The 25,640-nt window shown below is 40.6% G+C and overlaps 1 protein-coding gene across 2 annotated transcripts in view; it reads left to right on the forward strand.

Annotated features, from left to right (window-relative positions):
* epha7 (eph receptor A7) overlaps positions 1-25,640 on the forward strand; it is an 86,236-nt gene that overhangs the window by 13,215 nt on the left and 47,381 nt on the right. For both annotated transcript variants that reach the window (XM_026143112.2, XM_026143114.2), the window contains exons 4-5: positions 8,391-8,546; positions 15,519-15,854. In XM_026143112.2, the coding sequence (XP_025998897.2) occupies positions 8,391-8,546; positions 15,519-15,854 (492 nt within the window). The remainder of the gene's footprint in view (positions 1-8,390; positions 8,547-15,518; positions 15,855-25,640) is intronic.

Raw genomic sequence — 25,640 nt, forward strand, 5'->3', positions numbered from 1 at the left:
GCAGCATAACAGAAGCGATCGAGAGAGAGAGAGAAGAAGAATTTGTTTTACAGGTGGCTCTTGGCATTGCACCACCCAAAATATGGCGGTAGGACAAGGTTAGTCAGGGGATTCAGTGCCGGAAAAATGTCTTTTACTTAAAAAATTTTATTACATTACTTGTAGAGTTGGTAGTTTTTCATCAGCAAATATATTGTGTTTAGGGAACATTTAACATGTAAGCATGGGTAGATTAAACTGCCATGGAGAAAAAAATGAGCAGTCAGTCCTATATTAAAGCCAGTTCCTCGCACTATCTGGGAAAACTGTCTGGTGTTTCTGTCCTTAAATATTTTAGCACACCCATTTAGGAGTACAAATCTTATATCCACAACTCTTATGAAATAAGGGCCTTGAAAACAGATTTCAAGCCATATCCTTAAGAAAGAAGGTGTGAACAGACCACCTATTTAGGGTTAGGGTTAGGTTTACAATTATCCCCCAAACTCTGTAATCAGCTGCAGAATATAAATCAAACTTCCAGCAATACACAGCCTTGTGTGCCAACTGACAGTGAATGTCAGAATCATGCAGACAATGGAAAAGACACTCGGAGGAAACAGAGTCATAAACCAGAGGCGAAAGGCGCCACATATGGTACCATACCGTGCCTGTGTTTAGAGTTGATATTTATAAAGACATTTCCCTATCGCTGTGGCTTCGGCCACAGAAAACAGTGGGGTTTTTTTTTTTAAATAAGAAAATAAACAGTTTCCCTTATCACACTTGACCCGTTCCACCTGGCATTCATCAGTGGCTGTGCATGTTGGTCCTGTCGGCTGCTTTCCTCCCTCTGGGTCTTTTATCACTCTAATGGGGTGCTATCTCCAGGCTGCTCTCTCCGGGTCTCTGCAGCCCAGCTCGGCTCACTTCAGCATACATTCTTTCCACATCCATCCTGACACACGGGCGGATTTAACACATAATCAGGCCGGACGGGAGGGCAGTCGAAGAAGAAAGGGGGAAGGCCTGGCCCTGACAGGACTCATCATGCGAAGACTGTGGAGACAGAAAGGCCCGCACTAGTCATTCTCACTTTGGCTCTGGCAGTGTGCAAAAAACAGACAGAGTCTCCCACATTCCCACACTCCAGCTCACTTTTAGACCTGTCTGCAGGAATATTGAGACAGATGGGGGGGAAACTCAATATCCCAGCTGCCCTGTTTGGACCAAGTTGTCCCCTCTTTGCTCAGTAGGAACAAGGATTGTAACCTTAATTGGATTTGTGGGTTGTAAGCAAGTATGAAGATCAGTTTCCAATTCTTTTAAGACAGACTATCAGATTTTTCTAATACTGGCGGAAATATAAGATATTTTTGAAAGCAATCAAATATCACATTTTATTGTATGGTATACATACCTTATATGTAAAGATCCCATCTATTCACATTGATCTGCTTTGTCACACGAATCTGTATAATTATCATTTTTCCTCTATCCATATCCACACTAGTTGTCATCAATACCTTTACAGTAAGTCCTAAATACTATATATACATGGATCAGAAACAAAATATGACATTTATAGCTCATTTATCTGGGCAAACACACAGAGCCACCTACCTCATTCCTTAGAAGGACATACAGCACTAAAGATCTGCCTCTGTCTAGGCCTGTCATGGTGTCTGGTCCAGTTTAAGGGCACACCCAAACCATCATATGCAACAGTGTTTGAACTCTTGCACCACACTCTGCCTCTCTGTCTTCTTGTATAAATCCTCATTTCAGATCTGTTTTGCTCGGAATATTTTTTGTGCATCAATAATTAAACAATCACATGGGTTTTTGTACTTCATCCTAAATGAAACTCCGAGTGCCTGCATAGTAACACAACATGTATATAATGCTGCACTTCCAAAGTTACCTCAAACAAAACTCTGTCAGATTTTGACCAGCTGTTGATACTTTGCTCTTTTTAATTATTGATCTCAGAGACTCATTTCAGTTGGCACTTTACCAGTCAGCCAATGCAAACACAGCACAAAAAACAAACCCAGGAAAAGCACTAAAGGGCCGAATTTCAATTTCAGTTTGTCATCAAAGTCAGAAGATTAAGTGGAGAGAAAAATAACCATTTTCTATTTTGGCCAAAGAGGGATATGTCAGGCTGCCGAATAAGGAGCCACTACCACCCCCACACCCCCGTCTGTCACCCAGAGTGTCATGACACTGCTGAAGCCTGAGAAAAATTGGATGTAATTCAGGAATGTTAAGAAGCTCAACTTAAAGGGAAAAGGAATAAACTGAGAAATTGGAAAAATACAGAAATCTGTTCCCCTGTCTTCTCTTGTATATGTGTGTCTGAATAAGATAAGGAGACTTTGGTTTACGCTCTGGGCCAGTGTCTGCCCTGATAGAGACGCTAAAGTCACAAGAGTGTTTGATTATCTACACCCCACCTCTCCGAGGACCTTTCCTTTGTCATGCCCCTCTTCCTTGCTCTGTGTAAAATTGCTGACTGCAGCTTGCCCCCCCCCCCCCCCCCCAAATCACATCACTGAATGAAACTTCTTGACCACTGGATAGGAAATTACAGATGCTGGCTCTGTATACACCCGAGGAACCGACTGGAATGTAAGACTTTTCTCTCTCTCGCTCTTTCTTTGTGCTAAACCTCAGCCCAGTTCTCTAAGGACTAGCTAATTTCTTAGAGTCGTAAATAGGCTTGCTGTTGTGTCTGCTGCTCAGCTTCTTTAACGGGCCCTGTGTCAAGCTGGCACTCAGCCTTTATCTGCGCAAGAAGAAAATCAGACTTACATAAATGGGCCCTTCCCCAAAGAGTCTCTCTAAAACACTTCATCCCTACAAATGTAATTACACGACGGACTGCGAGTCGCCTTGTCAAAGTCACTGCAAGTTGTAAAGTGAACAGAGTCCAGAGTTTGTGCAGTGTTTTTACATGTTTGGGTGTCAGTGTTTGCCACTAAGGTGTCAGTCACATTGTCAGTTAAGAAAGCTACTTGGTGAACAGACTCAGTATAATTGCTTCACAGCTATATCCTTCCAAAGAAAGTGTTGCTGGAGGGTCAGTGGAGAAAGAATGTCTCACTCACTATCTTCCCAAATGAGAATGTCTCTCTTTGGCATCTGGTGCCAGGAAAAAGGGAACTTGCCAGCAATGAGTCACCGTGCTGCTGCTGGGACAGGAAAGTTGGGATAGGATGGCTGTGTTTGTACTTGTCACTCATCTCGCTGCTAGTGATGGGAAGAGCTGCAGAACCACTTAGTTGTCCATGTCATACAGGCATTCGATTTTGAGGCCTCATTTGCTGCCTTGTTGCTTCTGTAAATGCTTATGGGTGCCAAACCTGATCAGGCACACTGGTAAACACACGGGTTGTCACTGAAAATAAACAAAAGCAGAGAAACCGAACCAAGTCCCGAGCACAAAATGCAAGTTGAGGTTATTACAAAAAAGAAAAAAATTGGGAATTATTTTTGTAGTTTGATCAGGATCTCCTCTGTCCACATTTGACATACTTAAACCCTTTTACTGTTACTTTTTCATGTGGAGGATAGCGCTACAGAATTACTTGTTGAAGACTGGTAAAAGCCCACATTAGGACCGTAGTGTCCACCTAAAATGTTAATGTCCTCTTCACATCCTGTAGTTGCTATTTTTAGAGTCTTGATTTGCTTCCTTGGTTAGGTAGTCCATTAGGTACGGGTAGAAATATACTCCCAACGAGTAAGGGAGAAGAGAAACTTTTTCTTGAGCATTAAGTCTCTATTTTCTAGTTTCTGTTAAGGTCAAGTTGGGCAATGCTGCATTGTACACAGTGCTACTAAAGGGAGGGGGTTATTGCAATGGACTTCAACATGAAGCAAAAAGAAATAAAAATTAAATCCAGAGAATTTAGAGATACATTGATGCATGATTTGGACATCTGTCGGTGTCTACATTACGACTTAAATTGTACCCGGGAAGTCCTTTTAACCCTATGCCATAGCCTTCCACATAACCTGACATGCACCTCTTGAAAAATGTAACCACTTGTCAGGTCGATGCTGCCCGCAATGACTTGAATGGCGTACAGTGTAGCTGCAGCATAGGGTTAAAAAGGTGTTTCCAGTTACGCCATAGATTTCCTCCAGAAGTCTAGATCTAGCTTAACAGGCAGTTTATGCTTGCTGTTGTCATCAGTGCAGTGTGGTGCAGTGTCCCTTGGTATTGTTTTGCCTTGTGATGCACCTCACAGTTTTTTGTAACCTGGCATACGCAGTGCAGATGGACTGGAGGCACAAGCGCTCAGGTCAGTCTCTATGGGAATTTCTATGATACAGTTGGAAAAGTGCCAGTGTGTTGACCATGGCATTTACTTAGAGGCCTTGATAAAACATTAATAAACCATTCAAAGAATATTAAGAAACAGACTTTTAAAACAAAACTTTCAGCTTTGATGGATTATAAACATGGGCTGACATTTTTATACGGTGGTTCAGGAAAATGTTTGGAGTGTATTGTGAGGCATTTTGCTGTGAGTTTTGGAAGAAACCCAAACAGGTTAAGTGGTTAGTAAGTTTATATAAAATCTCATAATGAGGTTAAATATAGTTAAATGTTTAGATGTAAGTATAGAGGGAACACATTATGATTTTTGCTCACATTTGAGCTCCTCTCACCTTTTTGTGCTTGTTTGCCTCTAACAGTTACAGCAGCTGAGTGAGACTGCTGCGCTCACAGACAGAGCTCTGCGCTTCACATGACTATATTTACGATAGCGCCTCTCTATGAAATCACACAGACTGAAGAGTCAGGGATTACTTTTACAATGGGCATTACGTATTACTCTGTCAGTATATAAATATATATGTCAGAAAATGTGTAAAAATACTGTTATAACCTCAGAACATGTTCAACTACCAACACCTTGAATTTGGGAACTAGAATCAGTAATAAATTCTAACTGATAAGAAACACTGTAACATTAACATGTGAGTCACGTTACAATAAACGAGTTATCCAGTGTTTAATTTTGAAAACTGTCCTCTTTGAAGGCCCGCATTGTTATTCTGTACTCTGGAGGGGAGGGAGGTGGCTGTGGGGGTCTCAGTCCAAGCTGGGTGTTTCCCCCTCTGCACACAGGCCACCCAGCAGTTGAGCTCTCAGAAACCAAAGGCAAACAGACACGCTGGCTTATCAGAATGTTAAAAATCCCAGCATGCTGAGCAAAGGCGCTGAGATCTAGCAGTTTTGAATCTGCTGTAGAAAGCATCATTATCAGCATTTATGGGGAGTGTTTACACTGAGGATCAGGTACTAGACACGGTTTATTCTGCTGTAAGTCAAGTGTTGTCATGAGAACAGTACATTAAAACAACATCAACAACAATGAAGAACTTACATATGAAGATTAAACACTTCCATTGATATGTTTTGCCTGGTCAGCATTAAAGGCCCACTGCTGCCAGCCTTTTCATGGTTCTGTTTTCAATTACTGGCCAAAAAAGGTAAAGAAAAAAAGATTAAAGATAAAATCATGTTGTTTTTCATCTTGGGAAAACAACAAAAAAAACCCTTTGTTTCACAAAACTGTGGCACCTTGATAAATAGAGAATGACAGGGCTTTCATGTAGCTGAAATGGGGATACCCTGAGCCTTGGCCTCTTTTTCATGCTGCATTGGAAGTGTTAAAACCAGAAAACTCTGATTTATCTGTCTTCCTTATTACAAATCTGTCTCAAGAGACGTTGGCCAAAGGAAATTAAAAGAAAGAAAGAAAGAAAGAAAAAGCTAGCGGAACAGAATCAAGATTTGGAATAGGGGCAGCAAGCATGAAAATCATCGCTCATTTCCCCCCGTGGCTCATGAAAAATGCATTTTTAGTATAATTTGATAGTTTGTATGCAGAGCTGTATAGATTTCTTTCAGATTGTTTGTGAAGTCATGTGGCCCAGGTTGCAGTTTGTTCACCATGCTTTTGCTGCGTTTTGCACATGCACAGCCAGCCAGTGTGGATTAGCTGAGTTCCAGGCTAAAATTGCATTTCCCTGAATAGAGATTTGACTCTTTGCTAGTCCTTAAACATTTACTGTGTGTTTCTCACTGGGTTGGTATGAGTCACTATAACTGGTGGCATTACTTGGAACCAGAAAATCATTTTGTATGTGTGAATTAGTTAGGGTTAGGCGCATCATTCTTAATACCCCACAACACAAATAGCGATCAGTCATATCAGCAGCCTTCTTTGCTTACCTGCTCGGTCAGAGGTGAAGCACTGAAATGATCAATTTGCTCGAGCTTGATACAGTACATGTTCTTATCTGTCTACTGAAGAATATTTCCTCTTACAAATATGAGCTGTTGTAAACAAGTGAAACCCCTTCGCTGACCTGTGGATTCATCGGAATAAAAATGGTCTTGTTATTTCCCTCTCAGGTAGGAGTTCATCTCTGGGCAAAAGCTTCAACTTGAGATTTGCAGTGCCGTTTCACAGCTAAGCCTGCTTGATGAAGCCCGAGGGGGCAGGCTCGCTCAAATTCTGGCTGCATCGAGATGTGAACGCAGTGGTTTGTTCTGTCATGCCCCCTCCATGATGGGAATTCAGCTATGAAGCTAAGACTCTTTGAGGCTCTGTTTGCACAGGACTAATATCACCTCGAGACATTCAGTGATTTGTAATGACTGCTGAGATCATCAGTGAATATGATCCTGTGTGAACCTGGCTCAGCTGGGACATAGCAAATCAAATTCTGAGAATTTCAGAGAGCTGTCGACTTTATGGTTGGGGATGGTGACAGGTTATATCTCATACCTTGTCTTTAATGGATTATGCAGTATGTTACTCAGGAGTTGTTTGCATTGTCAGACATATAATTGATTATGTTAACTCTCAGAGGCCTAAGTCCCCCTAACCTTAATATGTATATAGTGCTGTATAAAAAGTAGTATCTATCTATCTATCTATCTATCTATCTATCTATCTATCTATCTATCTATCTATCTATCTATCTGTCTGTCTGTCTGTCTGTCTGTCTGTCTGTCTGCCTGTCTGCCTGTCTGTCTGCCTGTCTGCCTGTCTATATTAGCACAATGCAGAATTATAGTTACTTGTCGCAGATGGTCATTTTAATGTCTTGTCTGGTGGTAATATAGCTCAGTACTGTCAAGTTTGAATAATTATTCTATATCTGATATTACAACTGATCACACAACCTTGGTGATGACGGGTAAAAATCAATCACCTAATCCCGGACATAACTCTAAACTGGTATCTGTGATTCATATGGAAGTTTTTGAACTGCAAATATAGTTGGAAATCAGTCCGCTGAGGAGATCAGAGAGCAAAGCCCAGTCTTTTACATTAATGTGTAGCTACCTTTGCTTTCCAGTCTTGGATATTAGATATCATATATCTAGTACTGCCTTGAAATACAATTTTATAGGCTTTGGAGCTTCAATAGTAATCTACAACGAATAATCAAACCTGCAAGTGAGGAAGGACGAAGAGGAGGGGAAGGGTGTTTCTATGTAAAATGATCATTCAGAGAAAAAAGTTAGAAGCAGCAGAAAACATTTCACTTTTTCTTCTCCCACTGTCCACTCTGTCACACTCTGAAGCTTTACTGTTTGCTCACACAGCAGAGATGTATAGAGAGAGAGTGAGAGAGCTCTTCCAATCCAATGACAAAGACTGAAAAGATTATGAAAAAGGGCTGATTTTTGTAGCCAAGTGAGCAAAGATGCAGTATACTTATACTGTTCACAAAACATACTTATTACAAACTAGTCTGTGCATTCAAAGCAAAGGTAGGAAACATTGCATGCGTGGGATTTGTGTGAGACATCTCAGGTGCAATTATCACTACCCCTCCCAAACCTAAAAATCTCTGGTTTAATCTCAATTAGTTCCGAAGGAAATGGATTATAAATTGTTTATTGTTACATTTTCTTACATCATCTGCTTGCATGTGCAAAGCACAGGCACAAACAGATAGGCACAGGCTGTACTTGCATTTATATAACACTTTTCTAATCTTACTGATGAGTCAGTCTCCATCCAGTCACCTGTTTTAGTTTGTTTGAAAGAGTTAAACATTATTAACTGTCAGCTGTTTAGATTACTCGTTATTTTTAAAGCCACATATTTGCTATCTATTTAAATGTGATGTGATAACAATACGGTCTGTTCTCTGTTTTTACTGCTGGTTGGACAAAATAAAACACCTGAAGCACTGCAGCTGTTGCCCTGGGCAGCAGAGCATTATTAAGACCTTTCTGAGCGTTTCCTGACATTCTGTACAGGAAATGCATTCATTAGTTTATGAAGAAAATAACCTGCAGATCGCCAGACTTCTACACTTCACACTGTGTTTTTGATTCAGTGTTTTTTTCGCTTCCTTCCGCACAGCATGTGGTCGGGGTTTCTACAAGTCTTCCTCGCAGGACCTTCAGTGCTCTCGCTGTCCGGTGCATAGCTTCAATGACCGCGAAGGCTCCTGGCGCTGTGACTGTGAGGACGGCTACTACCGAGCACTCTCTGACCCTCCGTCTGTGGCGTGCACAAGTAAGTCTGCCATGCTGCTGTATAAACGCAGCACAGATCACATGCATTTAAACAGCTACTAATGCAAGTGGAAAAACAACACACTCCAGAGCCTGATTTAGTCCTGTTCAGTCAGCCTGCAGTGGCCTCATGAAAGCCCCAGATGTGTTCCATAGCAGTTCCTCTGCAAATTATGTTTGCAAGCTTGCGTGTCTGTTTTGTGTCTTAGCTGGTTGCTAATGATGACAGGAGCAATTTGCCATTTCCCGTCTGAAAGATTGCAATTACGGTCGGCAGTGGCAGCCCATGCAGCAACCTGCATCTTCATTTGTCCTGGCCAGTGTAACAGCTCTGTGACAGCCATCGATGGCTTATTTACACAGGCTGGGGGATGCAGTTTGAATGGGTGGGGCTCATTTGCTTCCAGAGCTGTTCTCAAACATGTTTTTTTTTCAAAGTGCTACTACTGGATGTGTATTTATTTTCTTATTTTTTCTCCTTTGCTTTGAGCTACTGTGCATGGGAGAAGGCCATGTTAGCACTGTGCTTTATCTCTGAAGGTAAACTGGATCCCTAAACATAATCTGTGCACCTTATCTGTGTGCCTTCTTTCTGCTGATAATGTATCACTGCACAGGTTCACAGTCTTCTGGCTGTTAGATTTACACTTGTGCTGTTCTTCCTTTGCTGTTTCTATTAAGGAGACCTGATAAGTTAACATTTTAAAATGCTTTGTGCATGTGTTGGACAATTTGCATGCCCAGTCAACATCCTGAACAGCATTGCATTTTTGCTGCGCACCTAAAGTAGGCCAAGTCAGAATATCTAATATCTAAGTGTGTGTGTGTGTGTGTGTGTCTGTGTGTGTGTGAGAGAGAGAGAGAGAGAGAGAGAGAGAGAGAGAGAGAGAGATATTATGCAAATACAAAGAATTTTATACCATTGCATTGGCTTCTCTACGCATTAAATCAGAGAATCAAAACAGGGATTTAAGGGATTGGAGTTACAATTTAATGTTGCAAATTCCATATGACAAAAGGATTCTTTGTTATTTATGGGCGTCTTTAAAAGCTCAGGCTCATTGAGCAGAGCCTCTGTCTCTGCCTGCCGCGAAAGCCTTTCCATCTATTTCAACATACAGTACTGTATTTACATTGCCAAGAGGGTGTGTCTGAGTATGCAGTCCATATAGTAATATAGTGGTAATTAAGTGCACTTTCAAAAGCTAGAATACTCAAAAAAATCATATGTTAGATATTACTGGCTACAGCTGCTGCATACCACTCTTACTCTTGCACACTAAATTGGTGTGACACAAGCTACAACATCAACAACAAATGATACTGAGTCATTGATAAAAGTATTTGACGCACTTAAATTATAAATGGCTGCTTTTAAAGTTGCTGGTTTTATTAGTATGTGGCTCATGTCATTTCCAAGGATGATTTACTGCAATTGCCTCAGGACCCCAGAACTCCTAGAGACCCCCCATAAATCCCCGCTCTCAGTGTCTTGGATGTCAAACAATGAATAGCAAATTTGTTTTTGAGTACACACATCCAAATCCAACGACAGGGGTGGTGGGAACACGAGGTTAATAAGAGCCACAAGCAAATTTTTCCCTTATTCCCGTGTAAAAATGGGAATTGTCATTTCCTATTTGTTCAAAAAGGGAAATAACAATCACAGCTTGATTCTCAAAAAGAATTGGATACAAGAGGCTAACTGCTACAGAATATGAGGCAAAATGCACCTAAAATCTGCTGCTGACCTACCTACCTGCTGTCAATTAAAATGTAAGGTTAAGACTGCACAATATTAACCTAATAATGGCCAAATCTGAAGTATGGTGTTGGTGGAGCTTGAGAACTAAACTAAACTAGGCATGTCACTGTAAATGCACTGTAAAGACAAGGACTTAACTCCAGACCACAAACCACCAATCTTTCCATGTAGCACGGAGGCAACCATATAGATCTTGTTCTAAAAGACAGGTCCATTACTCTATTCTCCAACCATCCTAATCGGACGTTAATGTTTCACTCTAACATCCCCGACTGAACCGATCGAGAGCAGGACACACAGAACAGGGGAAAGTTCCTACTTTTTTTGAGTGTCCTCTGGCTGTTCCCATTTGGGCAATCACCTTGGCCAAGTACCGAAGTAATTACTGAAGTTGCCTATTGCACACTTTCCATTATTCATTTTCATTAACTTTGAGTCTACACTTAGTGACCCCATACCATTATATGTAAATATGTATTTTTGACTTCCTCCTCCTCATTTACGCAGCACAATTTTTTTACAGCTTTGTACGTGCATTTCCTCATTCATTGTTGGATTAAGTCACTGTGACCAATAGTCACTATGATTTTCTTTTTTTAAGCCTTATCCAGACCACGAGTGAATAGTAATTGAAAATGAATTTGCACTGCCTGAATAAATAGCTTGATTGACAGATTTTTTTTTTTTATAATAAGAGTTTGCTTATAATAAGCTATCGTATTGTAGGCCTTGGTAAAACAGTGAGATGGATCTCTGGCACACAGAGATTAAGGATGTGTCTATGAGGATTTGAGAGGAAATGAGATAAAGATGTAATATGGGGACATGAAAAGCCAAATCCATGTTGAATAAAGATGAGGGAACAAGTTCCAAAAACACAGCTTCAAAAACACTGTTTCCCATGTGGTATTTGCTAAGAGGGGGGTGGTATAAAGACATGCTTTTGTTTGTTGAATATTTGTCCATGCTATTCATATGCAAATATACATATACGTGTGTGTATATATATATATACATTATATATATATATATATACATACATATATGTGTGTGTGTATACATCATATATATATATATATATATTTATATACATACATACATATATGTGTGCGTGTGTGTGTGTGTGTGTGTGTGTGTGTGTGTGTGTGTGTGTGTGTGTGTGTGTGTGTGTGTGTGTGTGTGTGGAAGACCATCAGGAGCCTTTTTCCTCCAGAGGCATAGCACACAGTGGAGTTGTTGACAGGTCAGAGTACTGGGCATCAATCATGCAACAGCTGTGAGCGGTGCTGGTGCAAGCAGGGACTGAAAGGAGCATTTGTGACTCGTTTCCTTCTCCCACCCTTACCCCCCACCCACTCCTCTTAAATGTGACACCTCAACAAGTTGATTCCATCTGAGGATCCATTCTAAATAGAGTTGCTAGGGGACAGAGAAAGAGCTGTTACCTGATATAAACCTGGCATAAAGGCATTTAGTGGCATGGGGCTTTGGTAAAATGCCCTTCATTGTCATGTGTGCAATTTTGTCATTACTCAAAGAACAAAAGGTGAGAGATAATGAACTACACTTTTCATTTAATGCCGTTAGAACAGAGAGGATGATTTAAAAAAAAATGTGTAGGATTGGAGTTGGATCTACTTCACTGAACCGATAACTCGGACCGAGACGCACGTCTAAATACCGTGCCATTAATCACTTTTCTCATCCTGGCCCTGCACATGTAAATTAAATGTAAATCTCTGTATGTGTTTGGGTCCATGCTGTAATTAGAGGAGCCTATGTAAATACAGCCTGTTTCCATAAAATAATATTCTCAAACGCTACCACGTGTAAGGACATCTAAGAGAAAGGTTTGTCATCATTGTAGTCTCACAAAATGTTCAAGCTTTTTAGCAACTGAACAGTGAAATCCACGAGCCCTGCATTTGTACATGTGAGACACACCAAAACATAAATTGTTATAACGTAGACTTAGTCATTTGTCATTCATGTTGACATGCCATCATACACTCTCCAGATACTTGAGCCAAAAAGGAGCAAATCCAATATTGAAATCTTGGCAGTGGAAGTCGGAGGCCCCAAAAAACCCTCTTCTCTTTTCCTCTTTAGCATGTCTTCCCTCAAACAGGTTCTACTGCAGCCGCATCATTAGATGGAAGGTCAGAAGGTCATAGCGCACATTTGTAGAGTGACGAATACCTCATGGGTGATTTGAATACCACTCACCCCTGCCGTTCCTCTCTCCTCAGCTCCCCAATTAGAGCACAGCCAGGTAATAGGCTGTGCTATTAGCTGTTGAGGGTTAAGTTAGCCCAGAGCACCTCTCAAGGCTGATAAGCGGAAGATTCTTCTCTCCTAAGCCCAGATTTACTTGGGTCTTACAACTCTCTCCGAGTGGAGATGAAACATGACCTAAATTCATCTAATACTATCCTGTGCTTTCTATATGGTAGTTTAATAGCTGTTGTAGACGCATTTGCACAACCGAAGCCTTTTTCCTCTTACAGCTTTTTAGAGTGAGCGGCTTTTGTTTATCCTATAAAATGTCAACTTCTGCTTTAAAATCTGTGCCATGTTGACATGCAAATGTTGTAGGAGGAAATTTAAAGTGTGCTTGTACATATTTATGTAGAACCCCCCTCCCCACCCTCCCAAAACAGAAAAAAAACCAGCAACAGAACAAGACACATGCACGCACTTACACAAACACTCTCACCGCTGCTTGGTCAGAGTTGGAGGGCAGCTAGCAAGTGATTGAGACATTTCAGGCTGTGGGGGCTGTGGCAGGCTAATCCGTGAAATGAAACTTGACTGGGAGGAGGGGTGAGAGGAGAGAACATGAAAAGATAAGACAGAGTGGGGGAGTGAGAGACAGAAAAAAAGAGTAAAAAGAAGAGGGAGAGTGACAAACCCCTGAGCTGTAAGGATGAGCAGACAGGCTGACAGTGGTGGGCTCTGTGCTGCAGGTGAAGCTGAGGCCAGAAGAGTTTGGTATTTCTGAGTGCAGACAGAGTACACTCAGAGAAACAAAGAGACGGCAGGGCAGATGAAGAAGAGCTGTTTCCAGGCCAGCCAAAGGAAGTTATCACTGGGTCTCCCCATAGAAGGCATGCTTGGTTCCGTAGCTCCGCACAGGCTGGCTGTTACAAAAGATTTACAGAATGTAGCCATTGAAAGGACAGTTTTAGTCACTGCTACTCGATTTGAAATATAGCAAGGTGTTTATAAGGGAACGACAAAGCTCTTAGTGTAGTGTGCATCTGAACAAGACGACAAAACAGAAAGGTCACACACATCCAGGGCGAGTCTGATCTAATTTCCTTTTGCTTGTTGTTGCTGAAAAAATCATCACTTTCACCTGAGACCTGAAAGAGAGTGGCACGAGCAAAATGAGATGTTATCATGGTAGAATAAAAGATCCCTGAGGACTGGTCTGGCGGAAGGTTGTGGAAGTGTGTTTGCATGCACATGTGAGGGGGTGTGCGTGCGTGAGTCACACCCCCTCCTTTTGTGCACAAGGAAGATTGAGAGTGTGGGTCGAGTGTCAGCGCCAAGGCTGAAGTCGAGTGGCACTATTGGCAGTCACTCCTCTCCACTTCACCTGCCACAGGTGGCTCTTTCATCTTCCCAGCCCATAGCCTGGTTCTTATCTCACCTGGTAATCATGAATATTGACGTCTCAGTCGAGCTGTTGATTCTAATGGGTAGAAAAAAGAAAAACAACCCAGTGCCGATTTAATAAGCTTGAATCTTGTGATGGTCCATAGGTTTTGCACTGAACGTATCCATTTTGTTAGGTAATGTCACAAATTGAATGAATCGAAGCGTCACCTAAGAAAACAGCACAGAATGAAGATGTTCACTAAAACATTCATAAGCAAAGAATACAAGTTATATCATCTTTACTATGTCAGGGGGGATTTATTTATGTCAGCACCTGGGCCATAAAACCCAATAGTCTGGAATGTGAGAGGATGAAAGCAGCCGTTTGTTATTCATTGTTTTACAAGATGAGCTAATCTTTTCGCTTGTTATGTTAATATTTATGGGGAAATGGTCTGTGAGTGCTGCAGAGGTAGTCGTTATTCTAGTATATCAATTTGATTGGTATGCGACAGTTACAGGGTGGTAATAATCCAGGTTTAAATCTCGTTAATAAACGTTGTGGGTGAGTCAGGCTTCTTGAAAGCCACTACGTTTTATTGTGCTGCTGTCTATGTGATATAGTTTTTCAAAGGAAACCCTGGAAAGCCACTGTCTGCGGCTGGGATATTGGCTCCACGGCTTCTGATTTGCTGCTGAGTCTGAGGAGTAAACCATGCATCAATCATCAATCATGTCAGCAGCAGGTTTATGCTGTCACCAACAATCATTGTGTAATCAAAGCATTAACAGGGACAAATCACCAGCTATGAATGTGTGTTTTACAGCTAATACAGCTAATGCAGCTATACGACTTTAGGTTGATTCAAATTTAAAATAGGACAATTTGTTCATTGTGAACACATTGGCAACTTCAGAATGTTTGTAGCTTTTAACAATGGAAAGTGGTGAATACCTTGATTAATTATAATCAGATTTACTAGCAGTTATTTAAACAGAACTGGTTAAAGCGCAGTCACAAAATCGTTGGCACTTAAAATGCATATTCTCCTGAATATTCTGAGATAAAACACTGATAGTTTGAACTTCTGATATTGCCATTTTTATTTGATTGCTGGAGAACACAAAAGGAAGAGGAGACTTGAAACCCCCTCACAATCCCACAAAATAAACAACAAGCAAACAAACCCAAGAAAAACCCAGTGCTGTAATATATCCTGATCTATTTGGATTGATCAGGATTGGACTTGCCACTTCACAGAGTCAACAATGCTAATGAAATAATGAAATAAAAGTGAAGTAGGTGTGCGCTGCTGCCGGTGTAGTAAGGAAAAAAGGAAGACATAGAAATCTGTCAAACGATCGTCTGCTGCTTGGATTCTCACTGACCTGACCTTCACTTCCTTTCATTATACCTGAATGACTTTTTCTAGATCTGAGTCTTATTATAATTGAGTGTCAGTGTTTGGATCTGGGGCTGGAGCTGGCCGTCCTCTATTAGCTATTTTTTCAGAGAACAATTAAAGTACATATCCAGCGAGTACAAATGCTTGACTGTCACTTTCCTTGGCACTCACTTGCTTTCTTGGCGTCCACCTCTGACAGGACCTCCCTCTGCACCACAGAACCTGGTCTACAACATCAACCAGACCACAGTTAGCCTGGAGTGGAGCCCACCGGCTGACACCGGCGGTCGCAACGACGTCACCTACAGGGTTATATGTCGCCGCTGCAGCTGGGAACCCGAGGAGTGTGTTCCGTGTGGGCTAAATGTGGGATACTCTCCCGCGCAGTCAGGATTAGTGGACACTTACGTGACCGCTGTGGATCTGCTCGCTCACGCCAACTACACTTTTGAGGTGGAGGCTGTCAACGGGGTGTCTGACCTCAGCCGCACGCAGAGGCTGTTTGCTGCAGTTAGCATTGCTACTGGCCAAGCAGGTAAAGAATTTTATTATTTATTTTTAATAATGCTGTCTTGCATTTAAACAACTTTGAACTGTGAGTTTTAATTGGTTAAAATTTTATGGAAATGCTGTGGAAAAAAATTTGTAGTGTTTCCTTTATTTAAAGATACACTCATCAAGCACCTAACGCTTAAATATTGTATCCTGTTTGTTTATAGTCTGTTGACACACACAATAACAAGTAGAAACTCTGAAAAATCTTTGTTTTACAAATGGTCTGATTATTTTCCCAAAATGTGGAAACAATTTCTTTTAAACTCAAGTTAAAAGTGTTTGTCTTCCACTAGCACGGAGCTCAGCCTTTGCTCCTACTAAGAGTGCATTTGACATTAGTACCGTGACGATTGACAGTATTAATTCTGAAAACCTCTCAAATGCTAACTACGTTAATGATTCCCCATTAACATTAATGGTCCCAGTCTGATATAATCCATAATATTTTTCAGTATGCATATTACCAAGATTAATTTAATGTGTATATCAGCACTACAGTGGCAAACGCTATTAGCTTAGCAAGGATGCTGTCTCCCAGCGGTACCTAAAGAGCTAGTCGTGTCTTTGCAGCTCATTCTCAAGGGAATCAGCCGTAATTAAAATGCTGTGTTTTGTAGTGACAAACTCTTAAGCCTTTTTTATTCATTATTTTTATGGATCCACTCAACAAGATTCCTCTTTCATGCTCGAGCATCCGTGAAACACAGTTGGCCCAAAAGACTGTAGTAATAAAAAAATAAGACTGCAAAGACAGTGTTGATGCTTTAGCTGCCAATATAACGTCTTTCTCTGGATAACTACACCTGCTGCTTTTAAATCACCATCATTTTAGTCGTTAGGAATGCTGCATATTTATCACTTCTCTCTTTGTAAATGCCTGCCTGCTGTTGTCTGCTATCAAAAGCAGAATCTTTTCTCGTATACAAGCTCTAGTGACAGAGGTGATCAGCTGAACGCATGTGCCCAGGTTTGTCAAAGAGACCTAAGCTAGAATGTGCCAGGGTGTTGAATGGCCAAGGACACAAGGACACCAGGAGGAGGATAATCACATGCTCCTTTGGACTTGCCCGTAATTATACGTGGCATGTTGACAACACACAATTACTCAGTTAACCTGGTGGAATATTAGGCCATTAGCTATTGTGAAAAAGAGCAGTGTTCTTTGCCAAGATGTTGTCATGTTCATAATTTTGAGTAAGTAGCAGCATTTAACATGCCTTAACTCTATAAACACAGCATTTGGGCTATATGAATCGACTTTTGTTGGTTAATTCCTTGATGTTTCAATATTAAATGCTTTTTTTGCCTTTGTTTTATGGCTTGGGTTTGGAAAAGTCTCTGAAATTTTATTTCAGCCATGACGCAATACTAAAAGTCTTCTTTGAAACCCAGACTAATCAAATTCATTCAGGGTTAGCAGTTCTTCATGGCAAGACGACCCTCTCCATCTGTTCAATGGTAGGACAGCAGGACAGAATAATACCTTTAATATGAAGGCTGGAATTACAGAAGACTGCACTGAAAAGAATAAATTAAGTGTGCAGAGGAAAAATCAGCACTGGTTTAATATGTTTTTTTTTTCATTCACAGCATAACTGAGTGATGTATTTAATAAGAAGTCAGTATTTGTCCAACATTTATCTAACCCCAGATGACTTTTTTTTTCAACAAGTGTGCCAGAGTGATAGAATGACTGAGACTGAAGTTTGTTTGTGTCACGTGACTTCATTTTACCATTGAAACCCAACTATTTAACTCTTGTCTGGCCATTTTGTGAAGATTGGGGTAAGAAAATAGTATTTATTCTCTTAATCAGTATTAATTAAGGACATGAGTAAAGTTCATGTAGAAATTAGATCCTCTATGAGATTTATTGTCTCTGGGATGTTTAATGGAAGCTCTATTTTTGCTTGGTTTAATAGAAAGAGGGTCAAAACTTGCATTAGTTTAAGCCCATCCTGTCAGCACTTGCTTTAACTGGGAGGCCTTATATAGATGTGAACGTTCTCATTTACACTCTTCAGCAGATGTTAGCTCCTTTTTGCCAGACTCGCAGTTCCACTGCTCTCTGGACTATTGGGGAATGCTTAAGATTTCAGAACTTCTTAAAATAACTGGCAAGCAGACATGGCCACTTATTAGAGAATCACTGCGATATTAGAGTCTGAATCATCATTCAGAGTCGACTAAACTTTAGAGAAGGACCATATCAGTGAAAGAACCTTGAAAAGGAAACGGCCCTCTCTCCATCCCTCCCATTGCCTTCTGCTAAATGATAATCAGCAAGCACATAGACTCGTAGCTAGGGACTGGGGAAATGAACGAGTCTGTGAATACAGATGGTGATCCATCTGATGAGGAATTCACACCTCCCGTAATTATACCAAAGGAAGTGTCTGGAGCAAGGCTGGAGCTACATAAGATTCTGACTGCTTATTGTTCCCAGAAACCTAATTGCCTCTCAGATTTGTCTTAAATGAGTTTAAGTAGAGGCTGTAAGTTAGTAAGCTTGATTTCTTCAGCTCCGTCTTTGTAGTTTCAATAGAAATTCTTCAAGTTGAGGATTTTTGCTATCGTTGCTGCCTGCTTTATGCTGAAAGTTAAGAGTGTGATTCAATCAGCACTCCATTGTGAGCTGACTGTGCTGCACAGCCAACCTCAGAGGCCCGCAGAGGTCCTTCGTGCCTTAGCTTTCCTCGAGCACACTTATAAACAAGGCCTTTTGTTCTACCAGCCACTTGTAAGTTGGCCCTGTTCATAGAATTACCATTAATATTTATTCAAGCGAGGTGTTCGCATGTCTGAGCTAGAAAAATCCACAGTAGAGAGGGGCACAGAAATAGGATCGAAAATTGGTTATGGGAACGGCTGCAGGACCTGCGTTTGTGTGTACATGATGTGTACACCTGTTCAGCACAAGACCAGTGTAATGGGGTTTAGGTGCAATCAGTTACTTGTATAAACACTATGGAGTGGAAGGAAGAGCCCGTGGAAATTGATTTTAATGTCGAATGCTTGCCAGCAGCACAAAGCCTGTTACCCTCATACAGAAGCTTTTACAATAGTGCTCTAAACTATTCACAGGTTTATTCATAGCAGGGAACAGGGAATGCTACTTAATGCTGTAATCTTGACTGCCATGAGTTTACCTAGAAATCCTTTAATGCCATCTAATAAGAGACATTTCAAATATCTGGTGCAGATACAGACAAACATAATGATTAAGACATGTTATTTTGATGCTTGATAACATTTTATTTAGACATAAATATTTGGTATTAATGCAGATTTAGAAGGGTTTTGTTTTTAGCATACCTCCTTAACAACAGAATGTCTTTACTTTGAAGTAAACTGCACAGAAAGCAAAGTAACAGTTTACCTTTTCTATATACGGGGCCCAATGCTTACAGAAACCAGGTCCCAGCAGTATTAATGCATTAGTTTAAATGAATCAACACCTTCAAGTCATTCTGTCAAAATCCCTGAATCACAGGTTGAGGATGAGGAGTGGCTGCAATCTTTTACTCTAGCTTATCAGTCAGCCAAAGACCTGGACAGTTTTTAAAGCCTGACTGTTAAGGCCTTTACAGAAAATTGAAAATATTTTTTTCGGACTCCCCTGCTCTTAATGCAGCCATTTACACCAACTTCGTAATTTTACTGGACAGTAGAATTAACAGATATAACCAATCAGATTACTGCATTTGGCAACAAGTGTGCTTGTAATTCAAAAAATGTGCGCCAGTATTGTATACAGAATGAGATGGAAGTAGTAAGATAATCCTATTTTACTTCAGACACAGCTATATGCTGCTCCAGGTCAGTCAGCTCGGATGCAGTCCCTTCAAGGTAAACCGCTAAAGTTGAATCACATCATTATACAGCAGTGTTTTGTTCTACAGCTCAGTACAAAGGTCAGCTTATTAGGGGGGCTAATAATATTTTCTTTCGGAAAAAATTCTGCTATTGTGTGTATGCCTTCTGAAAAATGTGTGTTTCAAAAAGCTATGTTAAAAAAAAAACACTTAATATTTCATATGGGGATTCATAATTTTGTCCTCATCTTTAGATGGGAAAAGCAAGCACAGGCTTGTAAATAATAGCACTTAATTTTTATTAGGGTTAACTTTAACTTTGTATTTACCTGAATAAACCAAAGTCCTGCTTTGTAGTACACACCTCTGGAAGCAACTGCTAAGAATTAGCATTTTATAAAAGATATTAAAATTCAGTTTAAATCAAATTGAACTGGATGCTTGAACTCTTATGTTGCATACAACTTTAACTGAAAGAGTTCAACAAAACGAGGCATCCCTTGGGGTCCCGATTACTCTTTCTGCCAACTGTCCAGATAAAGATAAAAGAAGACCACTCAGAATGTTTCACATTGATTATCAGACTTTATGTTTTCTCAATGAATAAAAACCGATACTTACGAATTGGTGTACTAAGCAATGCTACTAATTCCATGTCAAAAATGGCCTGTAATGAGGTGCAGGTGATGGGATTTCTGCTCTGTGCTCTAGTGACTGTAGTTCTGGCAGCATTGGGACGAAGCATGAAAACATCTGGGTGTTTTCTGCATTACGAACTAAATACAAACTAAATGTGAATTCTAGTGACTGTGCAGTGCACAATTTGCACTGTTATAGCTTTGCAGCTGGGCACAATGCATGGGATTTGCTCCAGTAAGTGGAAGAATTGATGGGTGGATGACACTTTTTGGGGCTGTGGCTCGGAGCCTGGCCTGGTTCGGCTGTGCATTAAGCATGGGTTGCCACAGTGATATAGCAGGGTGAAGGGACTGAAGGCTTTGTGACACTGAGGATTTTGACTTTCCGCTCGCCATGCTTGACTCATTGTTTTTAATTTGTTTTAACTGTGCTTATTTTTCTGCTTTGTAATCAATAATAATAATAATAATAATAATAATTATTATTATTATTATTGCTGTTGTTGTTGCTTGAATGCCTTAAAGGAACTTTGAGATTGACTTTAAATCCCTAGAATATTATGATCATCATTGCAAGACATCGGATGAGACTGACTCTTAACTTTTACAACAATCACACTTTTCTAATTACACGAGAAGCTGGGTTATCTTCTGTTTATTTTTAGCCATTCTTCGGTTCATTTGTTGTGCAACACTGTGTGAATGTAGGATGATGTTATAGTCCCCCTCATGTACAAACCTACTTAAACATTCAGAGAGAACAACAGGCTATTCCCTTTAGTACAGTCTCTCAGCACAAAAGGAAAAAGAAGAAGAATTGCAAAGAGGCACATAAGAATGTAAGCAGAGCATTTTACTTTGATCTGAAAAGGCTTTGTGCCTTTGCACTGCGTGAGAAGCAAATATTCCCATTTAGTTTGGCCGTTTTCTGATTCACTGTCCTCCAGCAGTTTAGAAAGGACGATAGCGTTGTTTTATACATGGTTTGATAATTGTTTACAGCTACGAGGGATGCTTCGTGTGCAAGGAATCGATACTCAATGGTAACCTATATGTCCATTTTATATGCATTCAATCATCACTAAAAGGATATTGTTCAGCGCATTTGTGAAAGTAACACTTGGGGAACAATAAGAGCATTGATTTATCCCTTTTTGTGTTCTAATCTGCCGTGGTGGCCTTAAACAGAAGGATTGATTGATTCTGAGGAGTCCCCACTGACCAGTGCCAGCCAGTGTAATTTTCTAGTTAAGCGGATCCCCCTTTGTAGCATTTGTCCCCGGTTTTACGTTACCTGGGAACCCATTCTTTTTAAACACGGCCCCTGCCCCCGCCCCCCAGCATCCAACATGCTTGCAGTAATTTGATGAGAGCCAGGCAAAGCACTAAGATTCAACAGCTGCAATAAAACTGCGGTGGTCTCAATGCAGCAGCTCAGAGCACTTAACCTGTAGCTTTTCTGTAAATGCCTCCTGATTTGTCTGTCACCCAATCCGTCAGCAATGAATAATTTTCATGGAAGGTGCACTTTAATTACTTTCCCATTTTAAATGGCATTATCGTGGCCTATCTAGGTAATTAATCTCACCGAGTATCCTGTTTCAGCCTTTTATTGCTGGCAGACGAGCTCCCTAAATCCCCCCCGAATCTGCTGTGCTTGAATGAGCCCTCCCTCACAGAAGCTGGCGTCGCCTCTTTCCCCTTCACTTGGTCCCTATCGGAAGCATTGGACAGTTCTTTCTTTCGGAGCAGGCGGCCTGTCAGAGCAACTGGCTGTTTCGCCACCTTGGAAAGGACACAAACAGACACATCCATGCAGGGCTGCAGGAAAGAACTGGCCACAGTCACAACGGATTTAGTGAGCCGATTCAATTTTATGTTGGTATTCAGGATCCGTCAACAAATTGCGGGAAAACTCCCAACAATGAATATACCCTTTTAACAAGTCTCCTAAATTTTCCTTCTGTGTGTGACAGAATTTCACTTTTGTCTAAAACGAATAAAACCAAATCATGGCAGCATCTTTCTACATTACCTCGAATGCACAAATTGCACTCGATATGGACTATGTCTCACACAGCTTTAAGTATCCACTTAATCACCAAATATAGATTCTTGCGCAGCCAAAAGTAGTTCCTGCAATGTTTTTCTTCTATTGGTGGTACCCAGGCATTTAAAGCAATGGTGGACTCAGGAAATGTAATGCATTGAGAGCAAGGCTAAAACAAGGAATCAGCTGAATATATAGAAATCTCTCTATAAAAGCTGGCTCATGGGTCTCAGATTATTGGAGGTGAGGCCTGGCATGCAGTGGTTGTCTTTTAATGCTTTTTTCTCAAAACTTTACCCCGAGTTAGAAAAAGTCTTCCCAGTTAAAGTGGATGTTTTGGTTTGACAGCATCATTAGAGGAAAGGTCACAGAGAGTCTGAAATAGAGAGGCTTTATTCCTTGGGGAACATTAGTGAATTTTAGAGAAACGCTGAATTTTGGGGAGTGACTAGAACTTAAATATAAGTTCTAGGTGTCCGCAGCCTTAGGTGTCCGCTTCTATTCCTGGCTAATGTCCTATCATTTTCTACATTCTCTGTTATAATAACATTTCAAAGAAAAACATACTGAAATTTCCTTTCTATACAGAAAGGAAATTTCAGTATGTTTTTCTTTGAAATGTTATTACTTTCTATCGATTTTGTTACATGCTCTGTCTGCTTTTCTGTCTACTTTTGAATGCAGCATTATTAATTTGGTACATTTGCAGGGAGAGCAATGACTTCATCCTGAAAATTCTGATGTTTTAGGTTTAGCTGGAGTGCTGATTCACATTCATTTTCATCCTATAGGGTCCTTTCCCCTGGAGCAGACACAGAAACACCTTAAATTATTCAGGGCTATGCAAGGCACCAGAAAGAGATTGAGGCAATGTTTTTGTGTTTATTTTTTGGCAGTCTATCTGCGTTTACCTTCCACGACTTTCAGTTAGACCCTCACCTTTCTGGAATCACTTCTTTTCTTCTCACAGATGGCGGCTGCTCTCATTTATCCGCTGAAACATTTGACAGGTCTTTCTTGGCCACTAAACAACTTTCTGTACACTCGCACTTATCAATATTTAGGGAGCATTACGTTTTTGCTTCTGTAGTCTATGATATCTTAAACTCTTGTGCAAACAAAGATTTATCTGGCTGCATAAAGCAGGAAGTTTGGACGTGGACGTGTTTGACTAGACTCGGCTGCACATTTATATTCTGGCGACGGGCTGGCCAAATGACAGGCCCCAAAGTTAAAGGTTGTGAATCCAAGTCGCAGAATATTCTCTTGAAGTGTCTTTAACGGTTAATCTGCTCTCTTGCTGTGGATAATTGAGGCAAAGTATTCAAAGTGTCAGCAAGGCTCAGATTGTTATGGTCGCTGTGTCAGTAGCTCTGTCTTTATGTCAAGCAAATCTAATCTTCTCATGGGAAAAGAAAGATTCTTTGGCTTTGTTTTTGCATGTGAGATGCGACGTTTTTGGTATTTTAATTGCAAACAATTAGTTGATAAAGGAAGTTGATAATATTACCTTATTTGTGGGAAAACTATCTGTTTATATATATTTATTCCAGGGAAGAGGCAGATTTGGCATATGACATGGAAGCTATGATTTCTTGTTGAATTCAGTGTTTGCCGGGCATTTTTATCAAATGAAAGTACATGGTACATGGGAGTGATAGCAGCCATACTGAGAGATTGTACAGACCGGTCGTACCATCACTGGAAGTAGCCTTAGAAAACTCTGAATTTATGGGGGAAAACTGATTTTTAATATAATGCTTCATTAAAGTGTAAAGTAAGTAATTCATTTAAACAAGCTTAAAGAAGCCTTATCTAAATAAGGCTTCTTTAAGCTTATATAAGAGCAACAGAAATATGTTTCAGCCTGAATTTTCCAGATTAAGTCACCTCAGCCCTGTCTGTGCCACCTCCACCTCTGTGGTGACAGATCACGAGCAGAGTATTCTCTCTGTGAAATTACAGACCTGAGGGGCAGCTGATGAGAAATGTCACTGTCGACAAAAATGGAACTCTAATATATTCCATCACAGGTTTGTTGGACACTTATTAATGTCTCTCAGTGAGTGCTACTAATTAAGGCAGTCAGTCTGGTGCAGCAGATGAGGCGTGGGACAAATAACAGTGTGACCTGAGAACAAAAGAGCTGTGATGAGACTATACATATTTAGCAGAGCTATGAAGCACCCAGAGCACAGTGTTCAGGCTGACAAAAAAAGCCTTTTCCTGTGGTAGAGCAACACACCTGATATTCATAATCTGTCTTAAAACGTCGGTCTTTGTTAGATGTTTTCATTTTTTACGACCATTATTGTTTTTCCTCTCTTATTAAAGAGTTGTATTGCTACCACGTGTTACTGTTATTTCCTTTATTGTGATGAGATTTAGCTGCTTTAATGTGGTTTCAAATCTGAGATGCTGACACATCGGAATTAAAGAAAAGAGATGGGAAATTCATGGAAATTCACTTTCAGACAATGCTGGCTGCGGTTGCAGCGCTGGCCGGTTGCTGTGTGCATTATTTTTTATAGAAAGTTACAGATACTGCAAGTTCTAACATTACAGTTCTAACAATATTTTAAATTAATTCTGATAACATATTAAACATTTGAGCAAAGCCTAGTTCTGGAAGACGTGTTGATTCACTGCTTTCCTTCTCTTTGATTTTATAGTGAAGCATATCTTCAGTGTTTACCCCACGGCCGCATGCAGCAATCAATTTGTAGCTCACTCTAGGCTGAATCAACCTATGATTGAGGCTTTATAGACTAAACAGTTCATCAAGTAATCAGGAAAGAATTTGATTGGTTACTGGCAATGGTGCAGCCAACCAGTTTTAAAAATGTGAACTGGAGTTTCTATATTTAAAGCGTCTGTGTTTTCGAGTGCTGATCAGCCAGTGAAGGCAGCCTGCTTTGACTGTGGAATGCAGCTGCCCTCTGTTTAGTGCCCGTGGGTTGCCGTAATGCCTCGGTAACTTCCCAACTTTCCCTCTTTGTCTTTCTTTATCTACTCACTTGCTTGCACTCTGTCTGTTCTCTCATATGTATTCTTGCTGAAGTGCACAAACCTATCACACACACCCAGTCAGCGTGCACCTGTGACTCCTCGAGCCTCTCTTTATATGGAACACATGCTCAGGAATGTCACAGCCCTGGCTGCAAATGGCTTCGGCACTTTGCGATAGAGCCATTTGAGTGTTTCATTTCCTGCCGAAGGAGTTAAAAGGACTTCCAAGGGTAATAAAAGCCAAGTGGGATTGC

The sequence above is a fragment of the Astatotilapia calliptera genome, chromosome 15 (genome assembly GCF_964374335.1).
Source record: "Astatotilapia calliptera chromosome 15, fAstCal68.1, whole genome shotgun sequence".
In the NCBI taxonomy this organism is placed as follows: domain Eukaryota; kingdom Metazoa; phylum Chordata; class Actinopteri; order Cichliformes; family Cichlidae; genus Astatotilapia; species Astatotilapia calliptera.